Raw genomic sequence first — 27989 nt, 5'->3', positions numbered from 1 at the left:
CTGCCGGCCACCCTGCCTTACACACTGGGATTTACAAGTCACACGTTCCCTCGTCTTGACAGGAGGCTCTGGGCAATTTTGTTTCCCCTCCTCCTTCACACTTCATGTTTTGAATGCTGTTCAAAACATTCTGAATTTTCTCAAGCCAAAGCCAATAAAAATTGGATGCTAGTGCATAAGCTTCATTGCTCTCAAGCCTATCACCTGTGAAGTCTGAGTGTGGGTTGAACAAGGCCAGGTGAAACCACATGCCCCGTCCCCTCTATTCCACCAAGTCTACCACGTAAAGGCATCGGCCTACATTCTTTTCCTTCTCAAAGCTTTCTGTCACCTCTCTCTCACTCTCTGATCACTTCTATCTCCATAACAAGCACTGCTTCCTTCTTCCACATGCTGATGTTTGCCCAGGTAGTGATCCTGTCACTGAACCTTCCATTTCTCATACACCCTTTATTTGGGATGTGTTGAAGATTCGCTAGGCAATAACTAAGAACTCACATGACCCACCCAATACCTTACAGTCTCAGTGAAAAAGAGTCTTGCTTTCAGAATCTGTGCTTCTCCAAAAGCCCAGCACTCTACACATGAAGCTGGGCAAACATGCATTTGCCTCCTCCCAGGCCGCTGAAAGGAGGTAACCACCCGAAATTTGCCACCCCGCAAAGTGAGCCATTTGGTATGGTCTGTTCCCTGAGCATTCTGGGTACTCATCAGAGGTACAAGAGTAGGAAAGGGGCTATCAGAATCAATGGGGGGAGAGCAGAGAGAGAAATGAGCACTATCTGGGCAAAGCTGCTATGGCTCTTGTCTAGCAGAGCGCTGCTCTCTGGCTCTGCTATTTTGTGTGTCACTTTCTGCCACTCCACTGCAATCTATTTCCCGGATACCTCAAGATACTTCTAAGAGGTTCTGAATTACTGACAAACGTAGGGAAGATGCTTTGGAAAACATCAAGTACAAGAACAACTTTAGAAGCTAGTGCAAACACTTGGTCATCGGCAGTTTCCTTTTCAAGACCAAAAGGAAAAGGGGGAAAAAAAAAAAACCCTGCCCTGGCTAAATAATAATGATATTCACAGAAAACAGACAGTGGAACTCCAAAGTTCACAAGTATCTCTCCAGTTTTACTCACCCCTAGCCATCTCGCTCCTTTATTGGCAGCCTGTTGAATCTGGACTCTTTTGAGGGTGACATGGTAAACAGCTCCTTCCTCTACCTCTTCACCCCAGTCCTGAATCGAGCTCTGCCAGGGATGGGATAAAGAGAAAGAAAAAGTTGTTGTTGTTGTTGTTGTTTTTTCCTCTTGCTAACCACAATCTATCCCAGCTGCTTTGCTGCTTGCAACAGCACTCAGGGCCCAAGATGGGTTGTTCAAAATAAATATTACAATCAGAGCAATACAAGACACACTGCAATAGAGGGAATGCTGAGATTTTCTTGGCCCACAATCCCTTCCTGTGGTATCAGGATCCTAGGACTTTTCCATTTATTTTTCCTGGACTTGTTCACATATCTTAGTTTTTTGTTTTTGTGGGTTCTTTAAGTTTTTCATTTTTCTTTTTCATAAAGAAACTGTGGTTTGGTCTTGATTAACCCCACCCCCCAAGAAAGGAAAAATAATTTGTCAAAAAAGTTTGTACTTTTTATAAATGGCTCCGTTTTTTGAGTAAACTGCATTTTAACCGCAGGCACAAACAAGTGTTTAAAATGCCAAGAGCCCTCACTCCTTGGGAAGTGAAATGCTTTGAATGTCTTTTCCCTCCCCTTATTGTGTTGGAACCCAAGAAGTTAGTGGGGTTGGAAAGTTTTGTTTCCGTCAAATAATCTGGCAAGTGCAGAAAAAGCGACACTTCATCATGCAGCTTCAACTAAAATCTGTGCAGCAAGCCCCTGCTTTTCCATGTCCCCAACTAAACCTAAAAAAAAAAAAACCTAAAGTCTGTGTTAAAGAGCCGCTGGGACGCAGAAGCGCTCCGCGGCTCGCCCCCACTAACAGTTCTTTTTTCCTTAAAAGTTTTCCTTTCCTGACATGCGTCTGCCTCAAAAACTAAAAGCAATTACGGAGAAAGTAAGCATCGTTTAAAGGGACAAGACACGCAGAGAGTGAGGCATACAAAGCAAAGTGAGAAAGCTTTTAGCTCACAAGTATGAGATCGGATTGCTCCGTCCACTCCTACAGAGTCCAAAACACTCCCAGCCAGAGCGGGAGAAGATTCCCCACCACCGAAGCCTCGGCAACAGTCGGGGAGTTCTCCTTACCATTTTAGCTTCCCAAAGCAATCTCATTCTCAGTTTTCTCTTCGGTACGTGAACGCTGCATGATGCGTCCCGCTCCAGGGCAAACGCAACCTCTGCTCGGCTCACCCCCGGGGCGCCTCCTGCCCACGGTCCCTCCCGGCGGCCGCTCACAGACACGCGCTGCGCTGCCTCGGCCGCCGCCGCCGGTGCGCGCGACTCGGGCCACAAAGGGAGCGCAGCGAGCGAGCGAGCGAGCCAGGGCGCAGCTGACTCCTCCCCACGCTACTCCGTGATGTAAGGCTTTCCTGTTTGTGCTTGTGAGCGCTCTCTTTCTTAAATTCCATATATCAAGTTAGCGTGGAATAATATCTCCAGCTCTGAAGGTGACGTGGAAACAACTCTTTCAACTTTATCATCTTTTCCTGCTGATCACCAGTGCCAAAATAGAACTGCGTGTGGCACGGGGGATATCTGTCTTTTCCTTCCTTTGCTGAAAGAAACAAAGGGGGGAGTGCAAAAAAGTATGGGAGGGGAGTTTCGGAAAAACTTCTATTATCTATTTAATTGGGATTGAATTTAGAATAATTCTACCGGAGCGACCCCAGTGACACGCCAACAATATGGACCAGCAATAGTAGAAGTCAGGAAGTTTTTCATTAGGACAGAAAAGAAACGGTGAGAGTAGACTCGAATATTCCCAAAACCTTGCCCAGAGGCTGTAAAACCCAGTGAAGGATGTACCCTATCCTATATCAGCACACTGCCAAAAGGAAATGGCTCTGGACTTGTCTATCACAGGTCATGACAAGGCTCATCCATCTGGTAACTGGCATTGTGGGTGGGACAAAAGCAGGATAGCGGTTGGCTGGGACTGACGGACCACGTGGAAAGTGGGTGGTCTGTGGCCCCCCAAGTTCTGTGAGTCTTTATGAGGCGCCACCATGGGTTGAGCTTTATGGACTGTAGGAACAGGGTGGGACAATAATCACATGGAAAAGCCAACCTTCTCATAATGGATGGATCTGCTATTAGGACACAAGATTATTACATTTTGTTGACCCATCTTTAGTAAATCAGCAACAAAAGAGATACCAGGTGGTAATGTAATCAAACTTGGCACACGCCAAAATTCCATGTCAACTATAAAAACTTTTAGCGTTCATGTCTTTTTTTACCATTCACCCCTAAATGACTTTAATCACATTAAAAAAAAAAAAAAAAAAGCCTCCCACTAATTGCCAAGCTAAGGCATAAGGCAGAGTTTTGGTTAATAATAAATATATCATGAAGTGCATAGTCAGAGAATCAAATATATTGATGGTCCTGGGAGAGCAGAATAAAGAACAGTGAGAGCACATCAAGGGAAATAAAGGAATCTTTTGGTCACGCAGGAACATCTTTAAGTCATTTAGTCAGGTTCCCCTCATACAACCAGAAGCTATTGGGCTCAGTGACTGTGGGGAAAAGGTATGCTCTTTTAATCAAACGTAAGCGGTTGTTTCTGTAATTAAAAAAAACAAGGCACATAGACAAGAGCCTTCTGAGATCCCCTGGGCAGCGTCCCCAGGGGGAAAACCTGTGCAGGCCCTATGTCCTTCCTTCTTAAACCAGCCCCCCAGCCCCCAGACCCACTCCAGAGGGCCCTTTCAGTGATCCTGAAGACCATCACAGGCACCTGAGAACATTAAGCAACTATGGGATTAATTTCACCACCACTTTAACCTGATTTTTGGCTCTCAATTTGGGGGTTATTGAAAAAATTCCGCTTTAGGGATATCGAACAGTGTTTTCAACCTTACCGCTCCTAGGAAGTCTTCCCGAACAGGGTGGCCTGTAACTCACTAGGTCCCACTCAGGTTTTAGATCTCATCCCTTTCTTCCCTACCCCACCGATTCACTGGTTGGCCCCCTGGTGTGCAATGGGAAAAGAACAGGCTTCAAAAGGCAGGCAAATCTGGCTTCGAATCCACATTTGCAGTAAGAGTGAACTTCCCTGCGTCTTGATTTCCTCATCTGTAAAGTGGGACACATGCCTACCTTGTAGCGTTTGAATGAGGATTAAATGAAATAATGTGTGCAAATCATCTAGCACATGATAAGTGATCAGAAAAACTTCTGTTCCCTCACGAATGCACTTCCTCCCCAACTGTATTTACCTGGACACACCTAAAAATTGTGTATATATGCAATGTGGATAAATCTGAAATGATGTCTTCTCATTGAATTACATTAAAATTTCAAGAGGTTTTCCAATAATAGCTGTTTGTATTTATTTCTAATGTGTGTGATTTTGTCCAGTTGCTGATCAGCAAAAAAAAAAAAAAAAGACAAAAGCTGGTTTTATGCTTGATAGAGCAACCAAGTGTTCTGGTTTACAATTTTTTAATATATTAAAAATATTTCACCTGCAGGCATCCCAATCAGTATTACCTTTTTAGTCATACCTGTGGGTTAAAGAACTTGCTGGTCAATACGTGGGAGGTATAAACCATTAAGCCATTTATAACTACATTGAAGATGATCCTGCCCAGGACCTAGCACGGTGCTGAAAGGACAGATCAAGTTTTTTAAAAAAGGGATCAGAAAAGATCTATACTTAAAGATTAGGATGTTGCTAGGAATCGTTTTGCGTTGCCACATGTGTTGGTCACTGACAGTAACAATAGAAGTGACGGACCTAAGATATAACAAGAAAGAGACGCAGAAGAATTCCATACTGGCGGGGAAAAAATTTTCTTGCTTTACAGTTTCACTAGCACCAACAAAACGAGGGCTGGTGAGAACAAGCACAAGCAGCTGGTATGCAGATGCTTTCAGAGCATCTATCTAGAGGTGGAAATATATAGTTTATATATTCCTTTCATTCATCCATTCATTGGCTTCTATGACATCTCACTTTCCTAGATTTTATTCTACCACTCTGGCTGCAAGAAGTGAAATTCAGAATAATTTATGCCAGAGTGCACCCATGTTTGTAGGGAGACACGGAGTAATATTTATGTGTCTAGGTAAATGTTGGGACATATGTTTGGCATCTGAATCTCGACTCTAGACAACTTGCCAACCCAGAGTCTGACCCTCACTTCTCAAGCCTTCCTGTCAGGCTTATCATAAGGGTTAAATGAGATAAGAAGAGGCTGCCTAGGGGTTAGAACATGAAGACAGAAGAAGCATAAAAAATACCACTCAACAAATGGCAGGGCAAAGGCAGAGGGCTTCTCCAGCCATGACAGCAAACCTTTTTCAACTAATAGTTTACCAGTTGTTGGAGGTTCCTGGTAATTGTTGATGATGCTCTCCTGAGGAGGAAGTCAGGTACTAGAATACTATTTGTAACTTGGGCTAATGAACATTATTACCTTGATCTAATTATAGATTTCTGTAAAAAAAAATTGAAAAAAAAAAAAAGACAACCAGAAATTTGTTCATGTGTTGAAAAGATAAAACATACAACAAGCAACTCAGACATAATGCCAAGTCTGTGATATATAAAAAAACACTCTGCAAAGTGGTAGATGAGTAACCTAATGCCATGAAGGGCTTTAACCAATACTCCGGAAGGAGTTAACTGGGCCATTAGCCAAATCATTTTTTAAGGGCTAATGAAATTTCCTTTTTTATAAAAACTATATTGAAATGGTACAGAAGAACCCAACTAAACTAGAAATGCTTTAACATCGTGGCTAAGGGTGAGCGCTCTGCAGTTAGAAACACATAAATTCGAGTTCTAGATCTACCACTTCTCAGTGGGCAAGGGCTTTAACCACTCTACACCTATAAAAAAACAGGGTTATGAACATCTTCCTCACTGGCTCATAGTAAGAAAGAAATGAGACAATTCACATCAAGCCTTTAGCACAGTATCCAGCACCGTGGCTAATATTGAATTTATTATTTTTTTATATATCAGGTCAATGAGTTACAAAAGCTACAGAAGGTTTACTATCTTAAAATTCAAATTATCTCCATATCCTGAGTAACTCAAGATTTTGCAGCTTGAAACCAAAACTCCATTATAGAGAGATCACAGCAAGAACCGTAAGCCCCACAAAATGTTCAGTCAAGGAGCAACATTTACTGAGTTACTAGCTGGCAAGGAACAATAATACTGTGTTCCACATTCTTGCCTTCCCGATCCATTCTCTACATAGTTGCCAGAGTGACTTTCTAAAATCACAAATCTGGGCATACTATCTCTCCCTATACTTCAGTCTTTCCAGTGGTTCCCCATTCTCTAAGGATAAAAACCTAAATCCTTTCATACCCTGTACCACCTTGTCCACCTTAGCCCCTGCCTACCTTTTTAGCTTCCTTCCACCCCACTCTGGGCTCCAGCCACCCAGGCCTTCTTTCCATGTCTTGAATTTACCTGGCTCCCTCCTGTCACAGAGTCCTTGTACATGTAGAAATATGCCTCCTTCTCCCCCTCTCCCACTTGGGTTAAATCCTGCTATTATGTGCTCTCATGGCACCATGCTTCTGTTTGTAGCTCTATCATAGTTGTAATTTTACATTTAATTGTATGATTGTTTGATTAATGTCTATTTCCCCCATTAGACTATAAACTCTATGAAGGCAGGGCAATGTCCATTTTTTCTCAGTATTCTAGCAGCTCACACAGTACTTAACACATCCGTTAGGTTGATGGATAGATGGATGGAGAGGTAGATAAATGTCATACTGAAATTCGGTAACGGCTTAGTAATTATTGTGGGGTGATATAAATAAACCTTGGATATCATCTCTACCTTAAAGTTGCTTATATTCTAGAATCAGAGAAAGGACATAAAGGAGACCAACCCCAAAACTGGTTGCCATCGAGTCAATTTCTACTCATAGCAACCCTATAGGACAGAGTTAGAACTGCCCCATAGAGTTTCCAAAGAGTGGCTGAACTGCCGGCCTTTTGGTTAGCAGCCAAACTCTTAACCACTGCATCACCAGGGCTCCAAATGAAACGTGATTTACAAAGCCACAGCTCTGCAAGTACAGATTAATAGAGGGGGCACACAGAGCATGTGGCACTGAAGAGACACTGAGAAAATCGATCAGGTGGTGCTCACTCTAAAAGGACCTCCAGATAATCACAGTTTTTATTAAGGCTATGTCAACCACTACCTTCGAGAAAAAAGAGAACCATAGATTGGGAAAAAGGGAGAGAGCTCTTCCAGAGGAGAGAATGGCATGTTCATAGGAGATGTCAAAAGATGATATCTGGTTGGAGAAGTAGTCTGTAGTCCAGGGAAATGAGGTTCAGATAAAACAGACCGTAGGTGGAGATTTGAGTTTATTCTTAGAAGAGAATTGAAATGACAAAACAGAGTGTTTACAAGACGATTCTAAAACTTGTCCATTGGTTAGCTTAAAGGGTGGAAAGGAGAGAGATAGAACCATCTAATAGGAGGCTATTACAGTAATATAAGTGCCAAATAATTAACATCTACACAGAGATAAGGGTCTTGAAATGAAGAAATAAACTTAGTGACATTCCAAACCCCTTGCCATGAAGTCTATTCTGACCCATAGTGACCCTATAGGACAGAGTAGAACTGCCGGAGCGGGAATAAATGTTGCAACTTGATGGGCAGCATGTTGTGAGTAAATGACAGGGGAAAGCAAAAAAAAGAAAAAATTGCAAGGTTTTAAGGCTGGGGCACTGGGATGATGGTGGGGACATGAAAATAAAGAGAAAAATGGAAAGGGCATTCTGCTTTGAGAAAAAAATAATTGCTCAGTTTTTGGGAGAAAGAAAATAGAGATATCGAAGAGTGACAGGAAGGAGAGATAAAGACTAGATATCAAGAAGTTTTTAATTAACCCACATGTAAGAAGTTGTTTGAAACCATGAATTCACATAACTCCTCCTTAGGGGAAGAGAAGCAAAGTCTAAACAGTCTTAAGATGTACCTACAATTGAAGACAAAACAAAAATAACCACAGAAAGGAGCAAGAGAGAAAGAAGAACAAGGAGGGCCTGCATTACCGGTTTCCATTAGTTTTGGTAACCAATGCTGAAAGAAGTTCATTGCAATTAAAAATTCTCAAACACTTGGAATATAATCAATGAGCTTAAAAATGCTTCAAATGACAAGAAATTTATCTTCTTCCATTAGCGTAAAACACTGCATATAGTTCAAGCGGGCTTTCACTGTTTAAAAAGAAAAGTTTTTAAAAGATTATCAGTAGTTATTCTATTCCATGCACTCTTCAACAAGATGTAACCAAAGTTAATTGAAAGTCTTAGTGTGGTCAGTTACATAACACCAGAATTGCTGAATAGCTTAAACTCAGGGTTTTCCCAGAAATATTTGTCTTTTGGATGAAACCAAGAATGGAAAGTTTCTGTCTTAAAGGAGAACTTTTGAGAAGGTAGAAAGAAAAGAAAAACATGTATGGAGATGTAAATTTAATAATAAGCAACCACAATGCTGCAAAATATGATAACCAATCACACAGAGACACACAAAACCACAAACAAAAGTGAATTTCACCACTTCAGAGAGTCAACTGTGGATTGTTTATCAATCAGATAATGTCTTTTTAAAAATCAGAAAGTATCTCATATATTGCCTTTGCCCGGAACAAATTTAGACAGTTTTTTGTTCTTGTTACTTGCCTGTTAAATTGGCAGAATCAAGTCATACTGACCCATGCTGATTCATCTAAGACATGAAGTGAGTTCTGTAGAATGAAAATGCATTGAGTTTGGGGGTCGGGGAACAGGAATAGTAGTTCCCTCGGTTTCTTCACCTTCTCCTAGATGTGTGAAGAGCTGCTACTCTCGAAAGCCGTATACAGCTCTTGCCCCTACTCCGGTTTTTCTGCCCTTTTCCTCTCTCCTTTCTCTAGGGATGAGGAGTGTGTGTGTGTGTGGGTTGTGGGAGGAGAGAACTGATAGAGTAGAATGGAAAAAAGAAAGTTTCCTTGGCCCTCATTGCAAACCTTAGTCATAAAACCCAATGATTTCCTTCAAGCATATGGCATAAACCCAATAGAAAGACACTGTAAAAAAAGACAGTGTAATGGTAAGTTATGTGGCAAAATTACAGCCAAATGGGTAATATAATTTTTGTTATAGCCAAATAAGGTAATATATTTAATGTCGTTCAAAGGAATTTCTCTCCTATAACTTGCCAGGACGCCCTGCTGTGTGGATAGCCTGTCCTTTGCCTCAGGAAACCACATAATCCTTGACTGAAGGCTGCATGACCTTAGCAGGAGGACCGGCTGGTATCCTTAGCGATGCACGCTCCACTTGGGCTAATTTTTTGGTCCTCCCCACCTGAGAAGGCTGAGGGTGAAATGGGGATTGCGCATGCAGTGATGAATACTTCAATTTAAAAAATCCTATAAATCCATACTAGGCTCAAGCTTCCCTAGAAGTTCCAGAAGGTCCTAGAGTCAGTTCTGGGTACCTAAAGTAAATTCAGGGGGATCTCAACATTTCCAAGAAAGAAGAGCCAAGAGTAGAGTGCATCCTTTGGACCTGAGATCCCTGCACTGAGAAGCTCCTGGAACCAGATAGAGAGCGAGCTATAACACAGAAAATGGTAAGAAGCAGAGGCAGAGAAATGAAAGCAGCAGAGGCAGAAGACCAAAATGAAACCAGTAGAAGACCAGCAGGAGACACCACAGTGTGCTTCCCAGCCCACGGAGCAAGAAAGCTGAGTGCCTTTGGGCAGGAGGCTTGCTGTGGAATAGGGTGCCTCCAAGGACTTGGCAGAGCTAGGTTTGCCAATCCAGGGAACTAGAGCTGAGTGCCTTCAGGCCAAGGCTTACTGGCGGAGTGGGGTGCCTTTGGGCACTTATCTCAGGACACTTATTAGCAAAGCTAAAAGAGCTTTGTAACACTTGCAGGAGCAGGGCAGAGGCCGAGGAGCCAGAGAGAAGAGCACCTGAAGGCAAGGCGAAAAAAGGCTGTCCTGATGGAAGAACTGTGTCCTGAGTGTTCCTCAGGCTAAATTATAACCTCTTACTTCCCTAATAAACTGCATAACTGTGAGTATGGTCTGTGAGTTCTGTGTGGCCATTCCAAGGGATTCTCGAACCCAACAGAGAAATAGAGTGTGGGAGGATGGCTGGTGTCAGAATTGGTAAGAAGGTTGGAGGGTGAAGGCATGTCTGACCTCTGCCTCATAGGAAATCAGCCTCGGGCTGTTGATCTTGATTCTCCTTCCCCCCTAGGAAGTTAGAGGAGGAAGTCAGGTGCTACTGCCATGCCATTTTATAGTTAGTATTGATCAGCAGCAGGATTTGTTGCAATTGCTCCAGACTCATGGAAGCATGGAACTTTGTAAGAGAAAGAATGATGGGCTTGGGAAATGAAACTTTGGTTCTTATATGGTTACTTTGGTTGTAGTTACTGTAATGACTGAAAGTAAAATGTTTGTTGCAGCTGGGGGAGAAAGGCCCCATCTGAGTGGCCTGGGGCAAAAACCAGTTTGATTAAATGAGATGATTGACAGGGGCCAGGGCATTCTGGTTCCACCCAGTCAGAGGCCATATGCATATGAATGGGAAGCTAGTCAAGGGGTGGAGAAGAGAGATAAAACTGGAATGTTTTAAAAAGGGTTGTGTTTATCTGAATGTACTATGGATATTGACCTTCTTCTACTTTGTTGTTATTGTTAGGTGCCACTGAGTCCGTTCCCACTCACAGCCAACCCTATGCACAACAGAACAAAACACTGCCCAGTCCCGCACCATCCTCACAATCGTTGTTATGCTTAACCCTATTGTTGCGGCCACTGTGTCAATCCATCTTGTTGAGGGTCTTCCTCTATTTCGATGACCCTCTACCAGGCATGATGTCCTTCTCCAGGGACTGGTCCCTCCTGTAGTCTCACCATCCTTACTTCTAAGAAGCATTCTGGCTGTACTTCTAAGACAGATTTGTTTGTTCTTTTGGCAGTCCATTCAATACTCTTCACCAACCCCATAATTCAAAGGCATTGATTCTTCTTCAGTCTTCCTCACTCATTGTCCAGCTTTTGCATGTATATGAGGTGAGCCCTGGGTTTTTTTACGAGGTGACTGAAAACACCATGGCTTGGGTCGGGCACACCTTAGTTTGCAAGGTAACATCTTTGTTTAACACTTTCAAGAGATCTTTTACAGCAACGCAAATGCATGTGTTCATTTCCTGACTGCTGCTTCCATGGGTGTTGACTGTGGATCCAAGTAAAATGAAATCCTTGACGGCTTCGATCCTTTCTCTGTTTATCATGATGTTGCTCATTGGTCCAGTTGTGAGGATTTTTGTTTTCTTCATGTTGAGGTGTAATCCATACTGAAGGCTGTGGTCTTTGATCTTCATCAGTAAGTGCTTCAAGCCCTCTTTACTTTCAGCAAGCAAGGTTGTGTCCTCTGCATATCGCAGGTTGTTAATGAGTTTTCCTCCAATCCTGACGCAGCGTTCTTCTCCTATAGTCCAGCTTTTTGGATCATTTGCTCAGCATACAGATTGAATAGGTATGGTGAAAGGACACAACCCTGATGCACACCTTTGCTGACTTTAAACCACGCAGTATCCCCTTGTTTTGTCCAAACAACTGCCTCTTGATCTATGTACAGGTTCCTCACGAACACAATTAAGTGTTCTGGAATTCCCATGCTTCGCAATGTCATCCATAATTTGTTATGATCCACACAGTCAAATACCTTTGCATAGTCAATAGAGCATAGGTAAGCATCCTCCTGGTATTCTCCGCTTTCAGCCAGGATTTATCTGACATCAGCAATGGTATCCCTCATTCCATGTCCTCTTCGGAATCCACCTTGAATTTCTGGCATTTCCCTGTTGATGTACTGCTGCAGCTGCTTTTGAAGGGTCTTCAGCAAAATTTTACTTGAGTGTGATATTAATGATATTGTTCGATAATTTCTGTATTCTGTTGGATTACCTTTCTTTGGAACAGACATAAATATGGGTTTCTTGTAGTGTTTGGCCAAGTCGCTATCTTCCAAATTTTGTGGCATAAACGACCGAGCACTTCCAGTACTACATGCATTTGTTGGAACATCTCAATTAGTATTCTGTCAATTCCTGGAGCCTGTTTTTCACCAAAGCCTTCAGTGCAACTGGGACCTCTTCCTTCAGTACCATCAGTTCCTGATCATATGCTACCTTCTGAAATGGTTGAACGTCGACCAATTCTTTTTGGTATAGTGACTCTGTGTATTCCCTCCATCTTCTTTTGATGCTTCCTGAGTTATTTAATATTTTCCTCGTAGAATCCTTCAATATTGAAACTTGAGGCTTAAATTTGTTCTTCAGATCTTTCAGTTTGGGAAATGCTGAGCATGCAGTAGCCCTGGGTATACCTAAGCCCCACCCTAACCTTCAGAGCCAGTAAATTTGCATTTGAAAAGACATGCAGACCCACCCAGAACTGTTGAAAGAACAGATTTGCATTTGAAAGAAAGACCTGCAGAGAAAAAAAATGACTGTTTTGCTTTTTGAATTTTGAACAAGTGAGTATGCTGTTGCTGGATGCATTAAGGCAGGAAAAGTCAGTGCCCAAGAGAAGAATTTCCTTCCAGGACTGGAAGTTACAGGGAGCCAGTAAGTAGACACCTTAGTAAGCCTGCTTGTGGTGACCACCTGGGTCCGCTCAATGAATGGAGGTGGGAGAAGTGAAGCAATGAAGAGATAGACTGAGTTTGGGCATGTTCTATTGGCACTTGTTGATCTAACCCATGCAAGCTCGGGATAAGAGAGAGAAAGGCTGCTGGTCTGAAATGAAGGGAGTTGTATGAACTCCTGAGCCTACAGGTGGTGCCTACTGACCTAGCCCATGAGGGCTAGGGATGAGAGAGACTGAGAAGGGGCTGGTTGAAGTGCAGAGAAGAGTGTATGGACTCCCTAGCTTACAGCTGGTACCAATTGACCTAGCCCACAGGGGCTAGGGACGAGCTGACAAGAACCCAATCAAATGAAAAGAAAGATGTTTGATATCATGAGCTGGTGTACATTGTTGCAATTTGATGGCTTGCTCTGGACTAGATGCTTATGGATGCAGATGCTCAAAGTTCCAACCAGAACAGAATATTCTTCAAGACTGAGGAACACGCTTGTCTCCTCAGAGTACTGGTTTGATAGGGACAGGCAATTTAAACACTGGCTATCTACAGCAGTACTGGCGAAGAATACTGAATATACCATGGACTGCCAGAAGAATGAACAAATCTGTTTTGGAAGAAATACAGCCAGAATGCTCCTTAGAAGATGACAAGACTTCGTCTCGCATACTTTATTGCTGTTGTTAAGTGCCATCGAGTTGGTTCTGACTCATAGCGACCCTACAGGACACAGCAGGACTGCCCCATAAGGTTTCCAAGAAGTGGCTGGTGGATTTGAACTGCTGAACTTTTGGTTAGTAACTGAGCTCTTAACCACTATGCCACCAGGGCTCCCACGTACTTTGGACATGTCCAAAAATCCCTGGAGAAGGACATCATGCTTGTTAAAGGAGAGGATCAGCAAAAAAAAGGAAGACCCTCAATGAGATGGATTGACACAGTGGCTGTACCAATGGGCTCAAACACAGCAACAACTGTGAAGATGGCTCAGGACTGGGGAGTGTTTCCTTCTGTTGTACACCGGGACGCTATGAGTCGGAACCAACTCGACTGCACCTAACACAAACACACGTCTAAAATTGCAGGAGATAAATGCATGAAGCGGTGGGATTACAGACCTTCGTGGGTGTGCTTACACTCAAAATGAGGTTGGCAAGGGAGGGTCCCCACTGAATAGATCCCTCTTTTCCTGATGAGTCTGGGGAAGAGAGGGTGGGAGAAGATGCTGATACAATTATATGCTTCAGCTGTGAGTGTTGATTGTTAACAGGGTTAATTGTGATTGTAAAAACTGTGATTGTAGAAGCCATAACTACAAAAAAGTGGACTGATGGGGAGGCAGTACTGGACTGGCGTACAGTGGTCGAACCTAAAGGTTTTGCTATGCTGATACCTTGTGAGGCTCACAGCAAGGAAATAATCTTCTCTCAGTTAAACTTCATAGCACTGGGTTTTTTTCAGTTAAACTTTATCAAACACCAGAAGGGGTGAAGCCGAGATGACCTTCAGCTGACCTGAAAAGTTGATACCTGAGTAACCTCACCCTGAGGGCTCTTTGTCCTACTAAAAGACTAATTGTTAATAACTGCTTTGGACTGGTAAAATGATTGGGAGGGAGAAGTTATCCTCCAAGTATGAAAGAACCATGGCTAGAAAAGCCAAGGAGTGGCCTGCAGTGTGATGGATCGCTTCTATATAGCCTTTCTCACCACGGTTTTGTAACTTCTGCTGAATGACTGGGTGGGACTTTGCAAATGAGGTGTTTGTGGCCCACCAAGCTTGCTAATAATGTAAATAAGGTACATGACACCTTTGTGGGGGTGGGACCATGCAAATAAGGTATATAGACTCCTACAAGGGGATTGATCAGTTTTACCACCTGGCTAGGCTTAAAATAAGCCTTCCCACGGATGGGAAGGGAGGACTGGAACACCACAAAGAAGAGCCAGGATCAGAGTGCATCCTTTGTAACTGGGATCCCAGCACTGAGAAGCTCCTAGAACTAGGAGACTCAGAGGGAGAGAGAGCTGTAATACCTGAGACAGCAAGAAGTGGTGGCAGAGAAATGGCAGCAGCAGAGGCAGGAGGCCAGCAGGAGATGTCTGGTGGGCTTCCTGGCCCATGGAGCAAGAAAGCTGAGTGCCTTCGGGCAGGAGGCTTGCTAGCAGAGTAGGCTGTCTCTGGGCACTTGGTGGAGCTAGGTTTGCTGACCCACAGAGCTAGAACTGAGAACTTTCAGGCTGAGGCTTACTGTTGGAGTGGGATACCTTAGGACACTTACTGGCAGAGCTAAAAGACCTTCCTAACACTTGCCTGAGAAGGACAGAGGCCAAGGTACCAGCAGAGAGGAATGTCTGCAGGCACGGCTGAGAAGAGGCTGTCCTAATCGAAGAACTGTATTCTGAGGATTCTTGAACCTCAATTGTAACCTGTTATTTTCCTAATAAACCCCATAATCACAAGGAAAAAGAAATTAAGTTCACTTTTTTGGGGGGGGGGGTATAGGTTCCAAGGATTCCAGAATAAAACTGAGCCTCCTAGAATTGCGTTATGGCAGAAACTTCTACCTGTCTCCTAATATTCCTTCTCTTTCTTCCATATAAATAGAACTTTTAGTTGGGCACATGGCTACCTAGCTAACGAATACATTTCCCACCCTCCATTGAGTCGGGAGGACTGAAAAAGAATTGACGTCTTTGAATTGTGCTGTGGTGAAAGAATATTGAATATACCCTGGGCTAACAAAAGAATGAATGAATCTATCTTTTAAGAAGTACAACCAGAATGCTCCCTAGAAGCAAGGATGGCGAGACTATAGCTCACATACTTTGGGCATGTTATCAAGAAGGATCGGTCCCTGGAGAAGGACATCATGCTTGGTACCTTTACCAAGGTACCAAGGGTCAGCGAAAATGAGAAACACCCTCAGTGAGATGAACTGACACAGTGGCTGCAACAATGGGCTCAAGCATAGCAACAAATTGTGAGAATGGCGCAGGACCGGGCAGTGTTTCATTCTGTTGTACATAGGGTCGCTATGAGTCAGAACTCACTCTATGGCACCTAACAACAACATTAAGTTGGGCAACTGTTCTGACCAATGGGATGTGGACGGAACTAATGACTACAACATCTAGGTTGTACTCTTAAGAGGAGGAGATTGCCTTTCTTCCCCCGTTCCTCCATCCTACTGCCTTGAATAGGGATGTGGCATTCAGCCCCTTAGCCATGTGGACAAGGGCAGCATCCTAGGATGATAGATCAACAAGACAGAAAAAGCCTGGTCTGATTATTATAGAACAAAGCTGCCATACCAGGCCTCAACTGCCTGTCCCTTTGTGAGAGAAAAGTTGAATTCCTTCTTTTTTAAATTGTTGTAAATTTGGGTCTCTATTACAAGCAGCCAAACCTTTATCCCTGATTAGTGTACCTGCTAAATAGAGCAGAAATCAGTACAGGAAGGAGAGTCGCCTAGCCAAAGGCTAGATCATAATAGCCCAAGATTTACTCGGATGTACCCATCAGGAATTCTGAAATTGTTCTGGACTCTGAAAGGGGTTTCTTTACATATTAACTAATTCATGTAGTGGATATTTAATGAGTGTCCCTTTATACCAGGAACTGTGTTAAGCGTTGCAGAAATAACGTTCAACAAGACAGACATGGTCCCTGCCCCCTGGTACTAACAGATTAGAGGGAGAAACAGACAGATCACTTATATTACAGTATAATAAATGCTGAGAGAAAGGCTGCAAAGAAAGGTTGCTATTGGGGTATACAGGGTAGACCTGTAGGATTAATGGAGGACTTCCCAAAGAAACGATCTCTGAGATCTGAAAGGTGAGTTGAAATTAATCAGAAGCAGTAGGGGAAAGGGTTGGGGTAGAAAAAGGAGACAGGATGGGACAGAAAAATCCAGGCAGAGGGAACAGAATGGGAGTTTGAGGGATCCCAGGTCAAGTCCTGGGCATGGCCCACGAGTTCATAAAACATGCCAAATGAACTGATACTGTACATTTTTCCTGAGAAAAGAAATAGTGCTATATCTTCGCTTTTTTACCACTTGAGTGCTGATCTCAACTATATTGCTTTACATGTTACTAATGTACCTTAGTAGTATACAATACCAATTGGATGCTATGTTCCTTGGAGACTTGAGGTATATTTTTATTTTGTGTAATCCCATAACCCTGCAAATAATTCTCTGTCAAGGGTCAGGTAAGTAAACTGTTATAACGACTTTAATAGAACATATTCTGTGTGTAAAGCACTGAATTAAATATGCTGGTCCTAGACCTAAAATAAGAGAGGCAAACAACAGTGCAAGAGGGATGGGTAATTGTGGGCTCATATGTAACTATCCTGACTCTAAATTCCAAATCAGAATGCTGGTGTGAAAGTTTGTTCCACTTAGAGAAGCCATCCTAGCACATCCCAGGTGAGAGTCTGACATGTCTGGGGACAGGAAAACAGGCAAGATGGAAGGGCCTCTTTCAGCTCCCACCTTGGAAATACTTAGGTATGAGTGCTATCCCTGACCAGGGACTGGAGAGGTCAGATGTTGAGATGTCCTTTTTTTTTTTTTTTTTTTGGTGGGGGAGCACCTTTAGAGGTACTAAATGCTGTGAGCCTTCAAAGAAAGGAGAAATCATTCCCAGTTAAAGATATCCTGAAGGAGACTTATAGGAACAAGACTTCGAGGTGATGGGGAATGGTTTCAGGAGGCCAGACAGAAGTGAAGAGGTGAGCATTCAAGCAGAGGGGAGAGGGTAAGCAAAAGCATAGGGGTCAACGTGAGGTCATCATAGCCCCACCAGAGGGAAGGAGGCCTCCCAGCTCAGCCACATCACTTCCTGCTCACCCTCTCACCAGGGCATTCCATGGGGCATGTTGATGGGAGATATGTACAGTGTCCACCGTCCATGCTCCTCAGCCAGAGGGAAGGAGGCCTCCCAGCTCAGCCACATCACTTCCTGCTCACCCTCTCACCAGGGCATTCCATGGGGCATGTTGATGGGAGATATGTACAGTGTCCACCGCCCATGCTCCTCAGCACCAGATTGGTTGGTCTGAGATTTAAATGCCTTGGGAGGAGGACAGGGTTCCGTACAATTTGGTCACCATAGCATGATCATCACTTATTTGCTGGTGTATAATAGATATTTGTGTAATGGTAATCACTAACATTTTCTGTTACTTTGCAGTTTCTAAAGTGCTCCTGCACACATTAATTCACTGAATCCTCACAACAACCCCCCAAAATAGAATTATTACCATCTCCATTATAGGGGGGCCTACAAAACTGACATCTCAAGACTATAAAAACAGTAACAAGTGCTGGGCAAGGTCCTGAACCCAAGTCTTTTGACTCCAAATATGCTACTTTCAAGAGAATACATTTTTTTCTGAGCGTGTTTGTTTGCACCTTTGCTGTTGGTTTTTACTATTTTGAGATTTATGGTACTTTATGAAGTGTATTAGTTCTTCATATCCATTAGTAATTAGAGGTGCATTCACACCGCTGCCAACACTTAAGATTTATGTCCTTGCTGGATCTATCATGAGTGTCTTATCCTTTTCATTCCCAGTGCTACTCTCCTGCGGTTCAGGTTGACAGTGCCTGGCACACTGGCCCACTGGTTTATTCACACAGTCATTCAGGCAGAAAACCATTTGATGGACAGCCATTATGCCCCAGGTACTGTGCGGGTACTAGACGTGCTATGGGATCAATATAGAGACTCTGCTTTCAAAGAACTTACATTCCAGAGAAGGAGTTGTTGTTGTTTTTGTTGTTGTTAGGTGAGGTCGAGTCGATTTCAACTCATAGGGACCCCGTGTCACAGAGTAGAACTGTCCCATAGGGTTTCTTAGGCTGTAATCTTTACAGAAGCAGATCGCCAGGTCTTTCTCCCGCAGAGCTGCTGGGTGGGTTCAAACTGCCAACCATTTAGTTAGCAGCTGAGCACTTAACTGTTTGCACTACCAGGGCACCTTTAGAGGAGAGACAAGTAAGTACAAAGTTGCAAAGAATGTGAGAAATACTGTAATGAAGCACGCACAGCGTCGGGCCCCTAGCATCAAGGACAGCCCCTAGTCCAGTGCCAAGAAGTCAGGGATGGCTATAGGTGAGATTTTAAATCAGCAGATGACCAAGAGGACAAATGTTCCATTCAGGAGAAAGCATGGATGCTGAAGAGGACACAGTAAATTCGTGGGTAGAACGGAAAAGGGTTTGACTTGGCTGAAGGATGGGTGCAGTGGAAACATAGTTGAGAAATAAGGGCCAGATTATGAAGAATTTGGGGGCTAGGCTAAGGAATATGGACTTTATCCTGGGCCAATGGACATCACACAACGAGTTACCTGAGAAGATTTGCATTTTAAAAAGATCTTACTGCGGTAGAGCAGCACCCTGCCACAGAAATACAATGCAAGCCAACTTAAGTGGTTTTAACTTTTCTAGATGCTACGTTAAAACGTAAAAAGAAACGGGTGAAATAAATTTTAATAATATAAGTTTATTTAACTGATAATACTGGAAGGAGGCATAGAGAGAAGTGAATGCACTGGAGAAGTATTCCGGAAGGAGAATGGTAGAAATTAGTTATAGGTAAAGACACGCTTAGCTCTCATTCATTTTGCACAGTAGGATCAAACTAATCTTCCTGAATTACAACTCTGATTAAAACATCCCCCTGCTTTAAACTTTTTCATTTTCCCCCTTTTGCCTACCAACTCAGGTCTTTAAGCACTGGGCAAATCTACCACAAAAGACCTCTTTAAAATCTTTAAAGTCTTAAAAAGCAAAGATGTCACTTTGATGACTTAAGGACCACCTGACTCAGACCATGGACTTTTGTATTGCCTCATATGCACGTGAAAGCTCGACAATGAAAAAGGAGTATCAAAGAAGAATTGACACATTTGAATTACAGTGCTGGCAAAGAATACTGAATATACCATAGACTGCCAGAAGAATGATCAAATCAGTCTTGGGGAAAGTACAGCCAGAATGCTTCTTAGAAGCAAGGATGACAAGACTTCATCTCCCTCACCTTGGGCACTTCATCAGGAGGGACCAATTGCTGGAGAAGGATATCATGCTAAAGCAAAGGGTCAGCGAAAAAGAGAAAGACCCTCAACAAGGATTGACACAGTGGCTGCAACAATGGGCTCAAACATACCTACTATTGTGAAGATGAAACAGGACCTAGCAAGGTTTCCTTCTGTTATAAATAGGGTCGCTGAGTAGAACTGACTCGATGGCACCTAACAACAACGTTGGCCAGCAGTGGCCCCTGCCTATATCTCCAGTATCCACATCCTCCCCTCCACGCAGCTGGGCCTCTTCACTCCCACCTGGAGACCCAACCTCTAAGAGCAGTCAAAACCTTAAGCAGAAGGAATGAAAAGGCCTCAGGCTCAGCACTCTGGAATGGAGCATCAAACCATTCTTACCACTAGTCCAGTCCTGCATTCCAGGTGTGACTCCAGGCTTGGAAATCTGCCTGGTCCCTCTGGGGCTGGGGCCTTGCTTCTCACTTTTCATTTTGCTCTTCCCTCCTTCCAGAGCTTGGAAGTTTGCCAATAAAACCCAAGCTCAGGGGCTGAATCTGCTACCTGCTGACAGATTCAGTGCTTTATTCCTGATTGCAGTGCCGCCTGTTCCTAGATTTCTGGGTACCAGCGTCTCCCTTCTTTAGGACTTGTCACCTACTTCCCAATACCAACTACTTGCCTGGCTGACCACCTGTCACGTTCTGCACCTATCTTCCAATGCCTTGTCTTCTAGCCTGGACCTCTTGTAGTTCCTGCTCCAAGCCAAGGGGCATATCTGCCCCCTCCTAGTTTGCCCTGTCTTTGGCAGTGATCTCGGCCATTTCTAACAATATCATAAGCTATGACAACTGACATTTAAGGCCCTGTAGGTTAGAACCCCACCACTGAAACGTCTTTCTCACTATGCTTATGTACCCTTCACTACAGCTAAAACAATCCATCACTGTTTTCTGTTCATGCCCCATCCTTGACTTATTCCCTCCCTGACTTATTTCTGCCAACTCCTCAGGCTTTTTCCCACTCCACTTCCACTCACCTAGGCATTCTTAATAAATACTAAGTTCAAAAATGTGATGACCTATACCCCCCTCACACACACACACACACACACACACACACTTTAAATTACACCTCCCTCCTCTGAACTCTGGTGGCTCATTATCTCGACTTCCATTATGGATTTTAGTGCATTCTTCCTTATCCTATGTGTCTTATATTTCTTAGAATATAAACTTCTTGGGAGTAAGATCCATGTCTGACTGCTTACTTAGCAAAGCAAAATAACCAGGGGAGAGTGAAAGAAGAAGAGAAAGGGAGAAAGAAAGACAGAGAGAGAGACGACTCAATTTTGCAAAATGAGTAAAGTCCATAGAGGATTACAACTGAACAATCTCATGTTGTCAAGTGCCTGCTTAGCATCTTAATCAAACTCATTTCCTGAAGTATGGCAGGTAAGGGCCCCGTTCCTAGGAACATTAAGGAAATTCACTGAGAGTCCCTTGAGTAGTAATAGTATTCTATAAATGTTCCTTATTTTCTTCCTCTTGCCTCTCTATTTTGAGTTATTTCTTTCTGTCTCTCCTTCTTTCCTCTCTATGTGAAAGCATCTGGAAGCTCTCACCCTCCACCCCAAAGTTTGATGGTTCCCAAAATCAGAGCTGGGATAAATTCAGTCACCCCATTCAAATCTCTTCAGTTCTTCCTTCAGCACCTACCGGGTCCACAAGGGCTGTGAAAGGGGGCACAGCAGCTTTCACCACTGATAGAAGATGTGATGGTTAAGATTGTGTGTTACCTTGGCTGGGCCATGATTCTGTGCTTTAGCAGTCGTATAATATTGTGATCACTTCCCTGTTGAGATTTGACATGTGATCACCCCATGATGGGATCTGCTGTGAGTAGCCAATCAGTTGAAAGGAAATTTCCTTGGGCGTGTGGCCTGCATCGAATATAAGTCAACATTCTGGCAAGGCTCAAGGGCTTTTTGTTCACGCTGGATCCTGCAGCTGGCTCCTGTTTGTCTGACCTCCAGTTCTTGGGACTTGAGCTAGTAGCTTATCCGTGGTCTTGCCTGCCGATCTTGGGATTCATCGATCTTCGCAGCCTGTGAGCAACAGCCCTGCTCTCCGGCCTCCCGATCTTGGGTTCACCAGCCCCTGTGGCTACATGAATCAGGAGAAGCCTCTATCCTGACCTGCAGCCTTGGGACATTCCAGCCTCTACAACCACGTGAGCCATTTCCTTGATATAAATCTCTCTATATATACACATATTTATAAACTTTACTGGTTTTGCTTCTCTAGAGAACCCAGCCTAAGACAGAAGGAAACTCAAGGATCCAAGAACAAGCATTCCCCTCTCCTGATTTTCTTTTAGAAATTCAATGGTAGTAGAAAACATGTAGTAGGAGAACAAGACTGACAGGTGGATATTTCTGCTTATGGTTAAGAAGAAGAAAGTCAGTTCTTGCACCTGGTACAATGCTCTGCCTCTTGTTCCCTATTCAGTATGGAGATCTAGGTCTGGAGATCCTACTGCCCTTTTATTTCATCAATGTCTATATCACAGTATGACAAGACAGGGTTAAGCAGAATGTTCATCATTAGTTTGTGCTCATTTTCCAGCTTTCCTCTTAGAAGCTTCAGATACTTCAGAAAATATAAGAATCCTCACAATATCCCACCTATAATGTTAGACAGCTGAGTGGCCTTTGTGTCTATTATTTTTATTCAACAGTAAATATATATGCTACAAAATCCTAACACTTGAGGTCTAAAGGCCCAATAGTCAGGAGTCCTATGATGTCAGACAGACATCAAAAATGAGGTTTTATGAAGAAGCATTTGACTATGATTGAACATGCTTCAAAGTGCTTTTAAGTGGTCAGTCATTCCTCTCAGCTTCCCTGTCTGGGTAATGAGGTCCCACTTCTCTGATGAAGCTACAGGTGCTTAGTTTCCTTTAGAAACATCAAAGACATCCTCTCTTGCCTCACAGACTTGATGGAGCTGGGTAATGGCAGCAGAGTTGGTGATAACCTCTCAAAATCCCATATGTCTAGGTTGGGATGGAATGGTCGAGCCCTGTCCCCAGGAATGCTTTCCCTGGAATTGGAGCCCTGATGTCCTTATGGCAAGTACCTGGGAACAGAGTGCCATCAGTGGACAGTCCTCATAATTAGAACTCACATCCTTTTCTGGCCCAGCATAGGTTAACTATTAAGACTTGAACATTAACTTCTAAGGTGTAGAACAAGAGCTCCTTTACTGACTGGATGAATTCTCAGCATCCCTTATCTGTGCATCAGATATCCGGAAGCTAAAACACAGAGAGCACTTTTAAGAATAAAATCAGAAACTAGCTACACGAGTTTGGGAAAACATTATTTTTCTTTATATTCAGAATGGATTTCTGTGCTCTTGAGACTGTAAATTGGCATAATTCTTTTTAAGCATAATTTGGCAGTATCAATATTTAAAAAAAAACACACACACATTCCCTTTGAACAAGTAATGTTATTGCTAGGAATTTACCCTATGGGTATACACAGAACATTTCAACAAGACATATGGACAAGGATGTTCACTGTAGCATTGTCTGTTATGGTTTTAAAAATACATCCAAAATGTCCATCATTACAGAGACTAGTTAAATTAAAATGGCATACTAGTATAATGAATTACTGTGCAATGTTTAAAAGAATGAGATAGATCTGGGTGTGCCAATATGGAAGGATTTCTAAGACACATCATTAAGTGAAAAAAGCCAGGTACACGAGTGTATATAGTATGATCTCTTAATGTGCTAAACTACACATATATATGTGGAGATGGGTGCATACATATATTCAGGCATATACATGATCATTTCTTCTGGAAAGAATTTCAAGAAATGGTTGTTGTTGTTTGTTGCCATCAAGCCAATTCAATTCATTGAGACCTCATATGTGCAGAATAGAACTGCTCTACAGGGTTTTCAAGGCTGTGACCTTTCAGAAGCAGATCGTCAGGCCTGTCTTCCCAGGCACTTCTGGGTGAGTTCCAATCTCCATCCTTTTGGCTAGTGGTCAAGCACTTAACCATGTGCACCACGCAAGGACTCCTTCGAGCAATGGTTAGCAGTGGTTAACTTTGAATACAGGGACTTGTAATGGAGGTGGAAGAATGGCTTAACTGGGCATGGCATAGCATTTAGGAGAAGAGAGAGTGGCCCAGTACAGATTTTTTATTTGTGTTCCACAGTATTAAAAATACTAACAAATAGTCTACAATTATTTTAATGGGTTCCTAAGTTAGTGTCTTCAACAGCAATTGGGTGTGTGGCCAAATAGGGAAGAAAAAAGAGATTCTTAGCAGAGAAATCTATAATAACCCAGCAAGCTGAATTAAAGAAGGAAGTATTCCAGTCCACACAGAGGAAGAAGTTGGCTTCTGCAAATAATGTTTACTATATGTTTTTTTTTTTTTTATGTTAGGGTGGAGGGGGAAGTGGAAAAAAGAGTAATAATTGCCTCATCTGGGTTTTTAATTGAATTTAATTTTTTTCTACTTATTTTACTTTGGAAAAGATATTTTGATAAGAGGAACTAGCTGTTACCCGAGATATAAGGGACCAAAATGTTGTACCCAGGTATCCAGAAAGACTCAGAAGAACACTATTCTATCCCCTCCCCACCCTGCTGGCCAATCAGAAGACTAGAAAAGAGGTCTTCAGAGGGAATGTTGACAAACTACTTAGCAATAGGCCTTGAAGTGTGAGGAATATAAACCAGCAGCAGAGAACAGGACTTGAAGAGCTGCTGGTGGCTCTGTCTCCACTGAACAGTATGACTCCTTTGTTTTCTGGGGCCTGAGGCGGGGGAAAAAAAAAAGCCCTTTGCTTTTGGGTACAGTCTTGAACTGCAGCTTCATTAATCCATTTCATAGTCAGGGTGGGTGTGGCTGATAGAAAGGCATAGGCAAGTGTTTATCCAGACAGCGTGAAGGGGTAAGGCAAGGCTGAGGCTCAAAGGAGTCCCCTGCGCTAAGTCTCACCTTTCACAAAATTTTTGGTTTTGATATGCACGGAGGCTCTCTGTTGGCCAAACCCTAGCTTAATGATTTTCATTAGAGAGCAAAGTTATTGACATTAATGTGAGTAAAATATCCTCTGGCACTGGCCTGGATCCAAATCCTATAAAATAAGTATGACTTTTTAACATTTTTCTACCAGATGGTGATCTCAGAATCACTAATACCAGGGTCAGCACAAAATCTTCCCCTACTCTCACTCACCATAAAAAAAAAAAATCATTCAACTCCAGGTAAAAGTGGGAAAAAAACAGGGTAGATTAGCAAAATTACAAGCTTTGTTAGATAACGTCTAAATACTGGAGCTTCTTCAGGGAAGTGGAGCTTCTTCAGGGAAGTGGATCTTCCCTCAGGGCAGGTCACTTCAGCTAGTTACTGCACAGGGCTCATGAAACTAAGGTTAAGAGCTTGTTTAATTTAACCTGAGGGCCAATTAGATTTGCTCTGTTTCCTGGCCACATCCTTCACGCCTCAACTCAAACAGCTGTTCCAAAATGGATGCCTTGATGACAAGGGGAACAAGTCCAAAGTAGAATAGATGAATCAGGTCAAATTTATCATATTTCTGGAAAAATTACACAAAACATATTTAAAAAAACAAATCCACTGCCGTCGAGTGGATTCCAACTCATAGTGGCCCTATACGACAGGGTAGAACTGCCCCATAGGGTTTCCAAGGAGTGCCTGATGGATTTGAACTGCCGACCTCCATGGTTAGCAGCTGTAGCTCTTAATCATTACGTCACCAGGGTTTCCAACATTAAAATCACATCACCTGGTATTTGTTCCGGAGGGATCAGGAACAATAACACCAAGCAGATCTCAAAGATCTACACAACTGCTAGACTGCGGTTACCAGACAGAAAATGCACAGGTATGTATTCAAAGACAGACCATTTCTTCTTAAGAAGAAGGGTGTCATAATAACTATGGACCAATTTTTCCACTAAAATAATTCTTTGAAGGAAGTTATTTCATTTAGTGCATAAAGAATGTTCTACTTCTTTAATAGGTATTCCCCCAGGAAGAAAACTGGAATCACAATGAATTCTATCAAATTCTATACCCTTTATATCTCACCTAGTATTTTATATAATAACTAAACTGAATCATGTCTTTTGACATGTTATCAGAAGGGATCAATTCCTGGAGAAGGACATCATGCTTGGTAAAGTAGAGGGTCAACAAAAAAGAAGACCATTGACAAGATGGACTGACACAGTTACTGCAAAAATGGGCTCAAACATAGCTACGATTGTGAGGATGGCAGAGGACTGGGCAGTGTTTCGTTCTGATGTACAAAGGGTCGCTATGAATCAGAACTGACTCAGTGCCACCTAACAACAACAACAAACTAAATCAACGATTTAGTCACTCTTTGACCTGGATATGTTCATGCTAGTTAGAAACTGATTTTTTCTTTTATAAATGGATAGTTCATCAAATTTCCCAGATCTTCCCTCACAAATATGCTCTTCACCCAGACCCTATACATAAAATATCTTTTGTCATTTGGGTTACAGAACTCAACACCGATGCTTGCCCAGCATTCATAGAAATATACATATTTACAAGCTGTTTTTCCTCACACTTCTACTTATGTTTTTGACATTTCCAACACAATCAACAAACACAATATCTGAAATACTACAAGCCCAATATCTGAAGCATATACAAAGACCTAGAATTAAGCTTGGGAGCTATCTCACACACTCACCTTGACCTATAATTAACTTTGGAAGCCATGTTACGTGTTGTTATTAAAACTAGTGAATTGTTATTAAAAAATTAGGTACCGTCAAATAGGTTCCGGCTTATAGCGACTCCAGGAAGAAACACTGCCTGGTCCTGCACCATCCTCACAATTGTTGTTATGCTTAAGGCCATTGTTCCAGCCACTGTGTCAATCCATCTTGTCGAGGGTCTTCTTCTTTTTCGCTGACCCTCTACCAGCATGATGTCCTTCTTCAGAGACTGGTCCCTCCTGATAACATGTCCAAAGTATGTGAGACAAAATCTTATCATCCTTGCTTCTAAGGCACATTCTGGCTGTACTTCTTCCAAGACAGATTTGTTCAGTCTTCTGGCAGTCAATGGTATATTCAATATTCTTCACCAACGCCATAAATCAAAATGCATCAATTCATCTTCAGTCTTCTTTATTCATTGTCCAGCTTTCATATGCACATGAGACGATTGAAAACGCCATGGCTTGGGTCAGGCACATGTTAGTCCTTAAAGTGACATCTTTGCTTTTTAACACTTTAAAGAGATCTTTTTGTTTTTTAATTGTGCTTTAGATGAAGGTTACAGAACAAACTAGTTTCTCATCAAACAGTTAGTATACACATTGTTCCATGACACTGGTTAACAACCCCACAACACGTCAAGGCTCTCCCTTCTAAAGAGGTCTTATGCAGCAGATTTGCCCAAAGCAACGGTCTTTTGATTTCTTGACCCCTGATTCCATGGCTGTTGATTGTGGATCTAAGTAAAATGAAATTCTTGACAACTTCAATATTTCCTCTATTTATCATGATGTTGCTTATTGGTCCAGTTGTGAAGATTTTTGTTTTCTTTATGTTGCGGTGTACTCCATACTGAAGGCTGTGGTCTTTGATCTTCATCAGTAAGTGCTTCAAGTCCTCTTCATTTTCAGCAAGCAAGGTTGCGTCATCTGCATATTGCAGGTTGTTAATGAGTCTTCCTCTAATCCTGATGCCTCGATTTTCTTCATATAGGTCAGATTCTTGGATTATTAGCTCAGCATATATATTGAATAGGTATAGTGAAAGGATACAACCCTAATGCACACCTTTCTTGACTTTAAACCATGAAGTATCTCCTTGTTCTGTTTGTATGACTGCCTCTTGGTCTAAGTACAGGTTCCTCATGAGCACAATTAAGTGTTCTGGAATTCCCATTCTTCACAATGTTATGCATAAATTGTTACGATCCACACAGTCGAATGCCTTTGTGTAGTAAATAAAACACAGGTAAATATCTTTCTGGTATTGTCTGCTTTCAGCCAGGATCCAT

At 42.6% G+C, this 27989-nt stretch overlaps 1 protein-coding gene across 2 annotated transcripts in view; it reads right to left on the bottom strand.

The window, feature by feature from the left end:
* RGL1 (ral guanine nucleotide dissociation stimulator like 1) overlaps positions 1–27989 on the bottom strand; it is a 286792-nt gene that overhangs the window by 148915 nt on the left and 109888 nt on the right. The window contains exons 2-3 of one of the 2 annotated variants that reach the window (XM_049868102.1): positions 2260–2728; positions 1133–1243 (exon numbers count right to left, since the gene is read on the bottom strand). In XM_049868102.1, coding sequence (XP_049724059.1) covers positions 1133–1243; positions 2260–2286 — 138 coding nt within the window. In that variant the 5' untranslated portion in view covers positions 2287–2728. The remainder of the gene's footprint in view (positions 1–1132; positions 1244–2259; positions 2729–27989) is intronic. The other variant, XM_049868101.1, reaches the window with a different exon arrangement.

This window comes from Elephas maximus, chromosome 24, assembly GCF_024166365.1.
Source record: "Elephas maximus indicus isolate mEleMax1 chromosome 24, mEleMax1 primary haplotype, whole genome shotgun sequence".
Lineage (NCBI taxonomy): Eukaryota > Metazoa > Chordata > Mammalia > Proboscidea > Elephantidae > Elephas > Elephas maximus.
The sequence above is the reverse complement of the archived record's forward strand: the minus strand, read 5'-3'. Positions and strand labels throughout refer to the sequence as shown.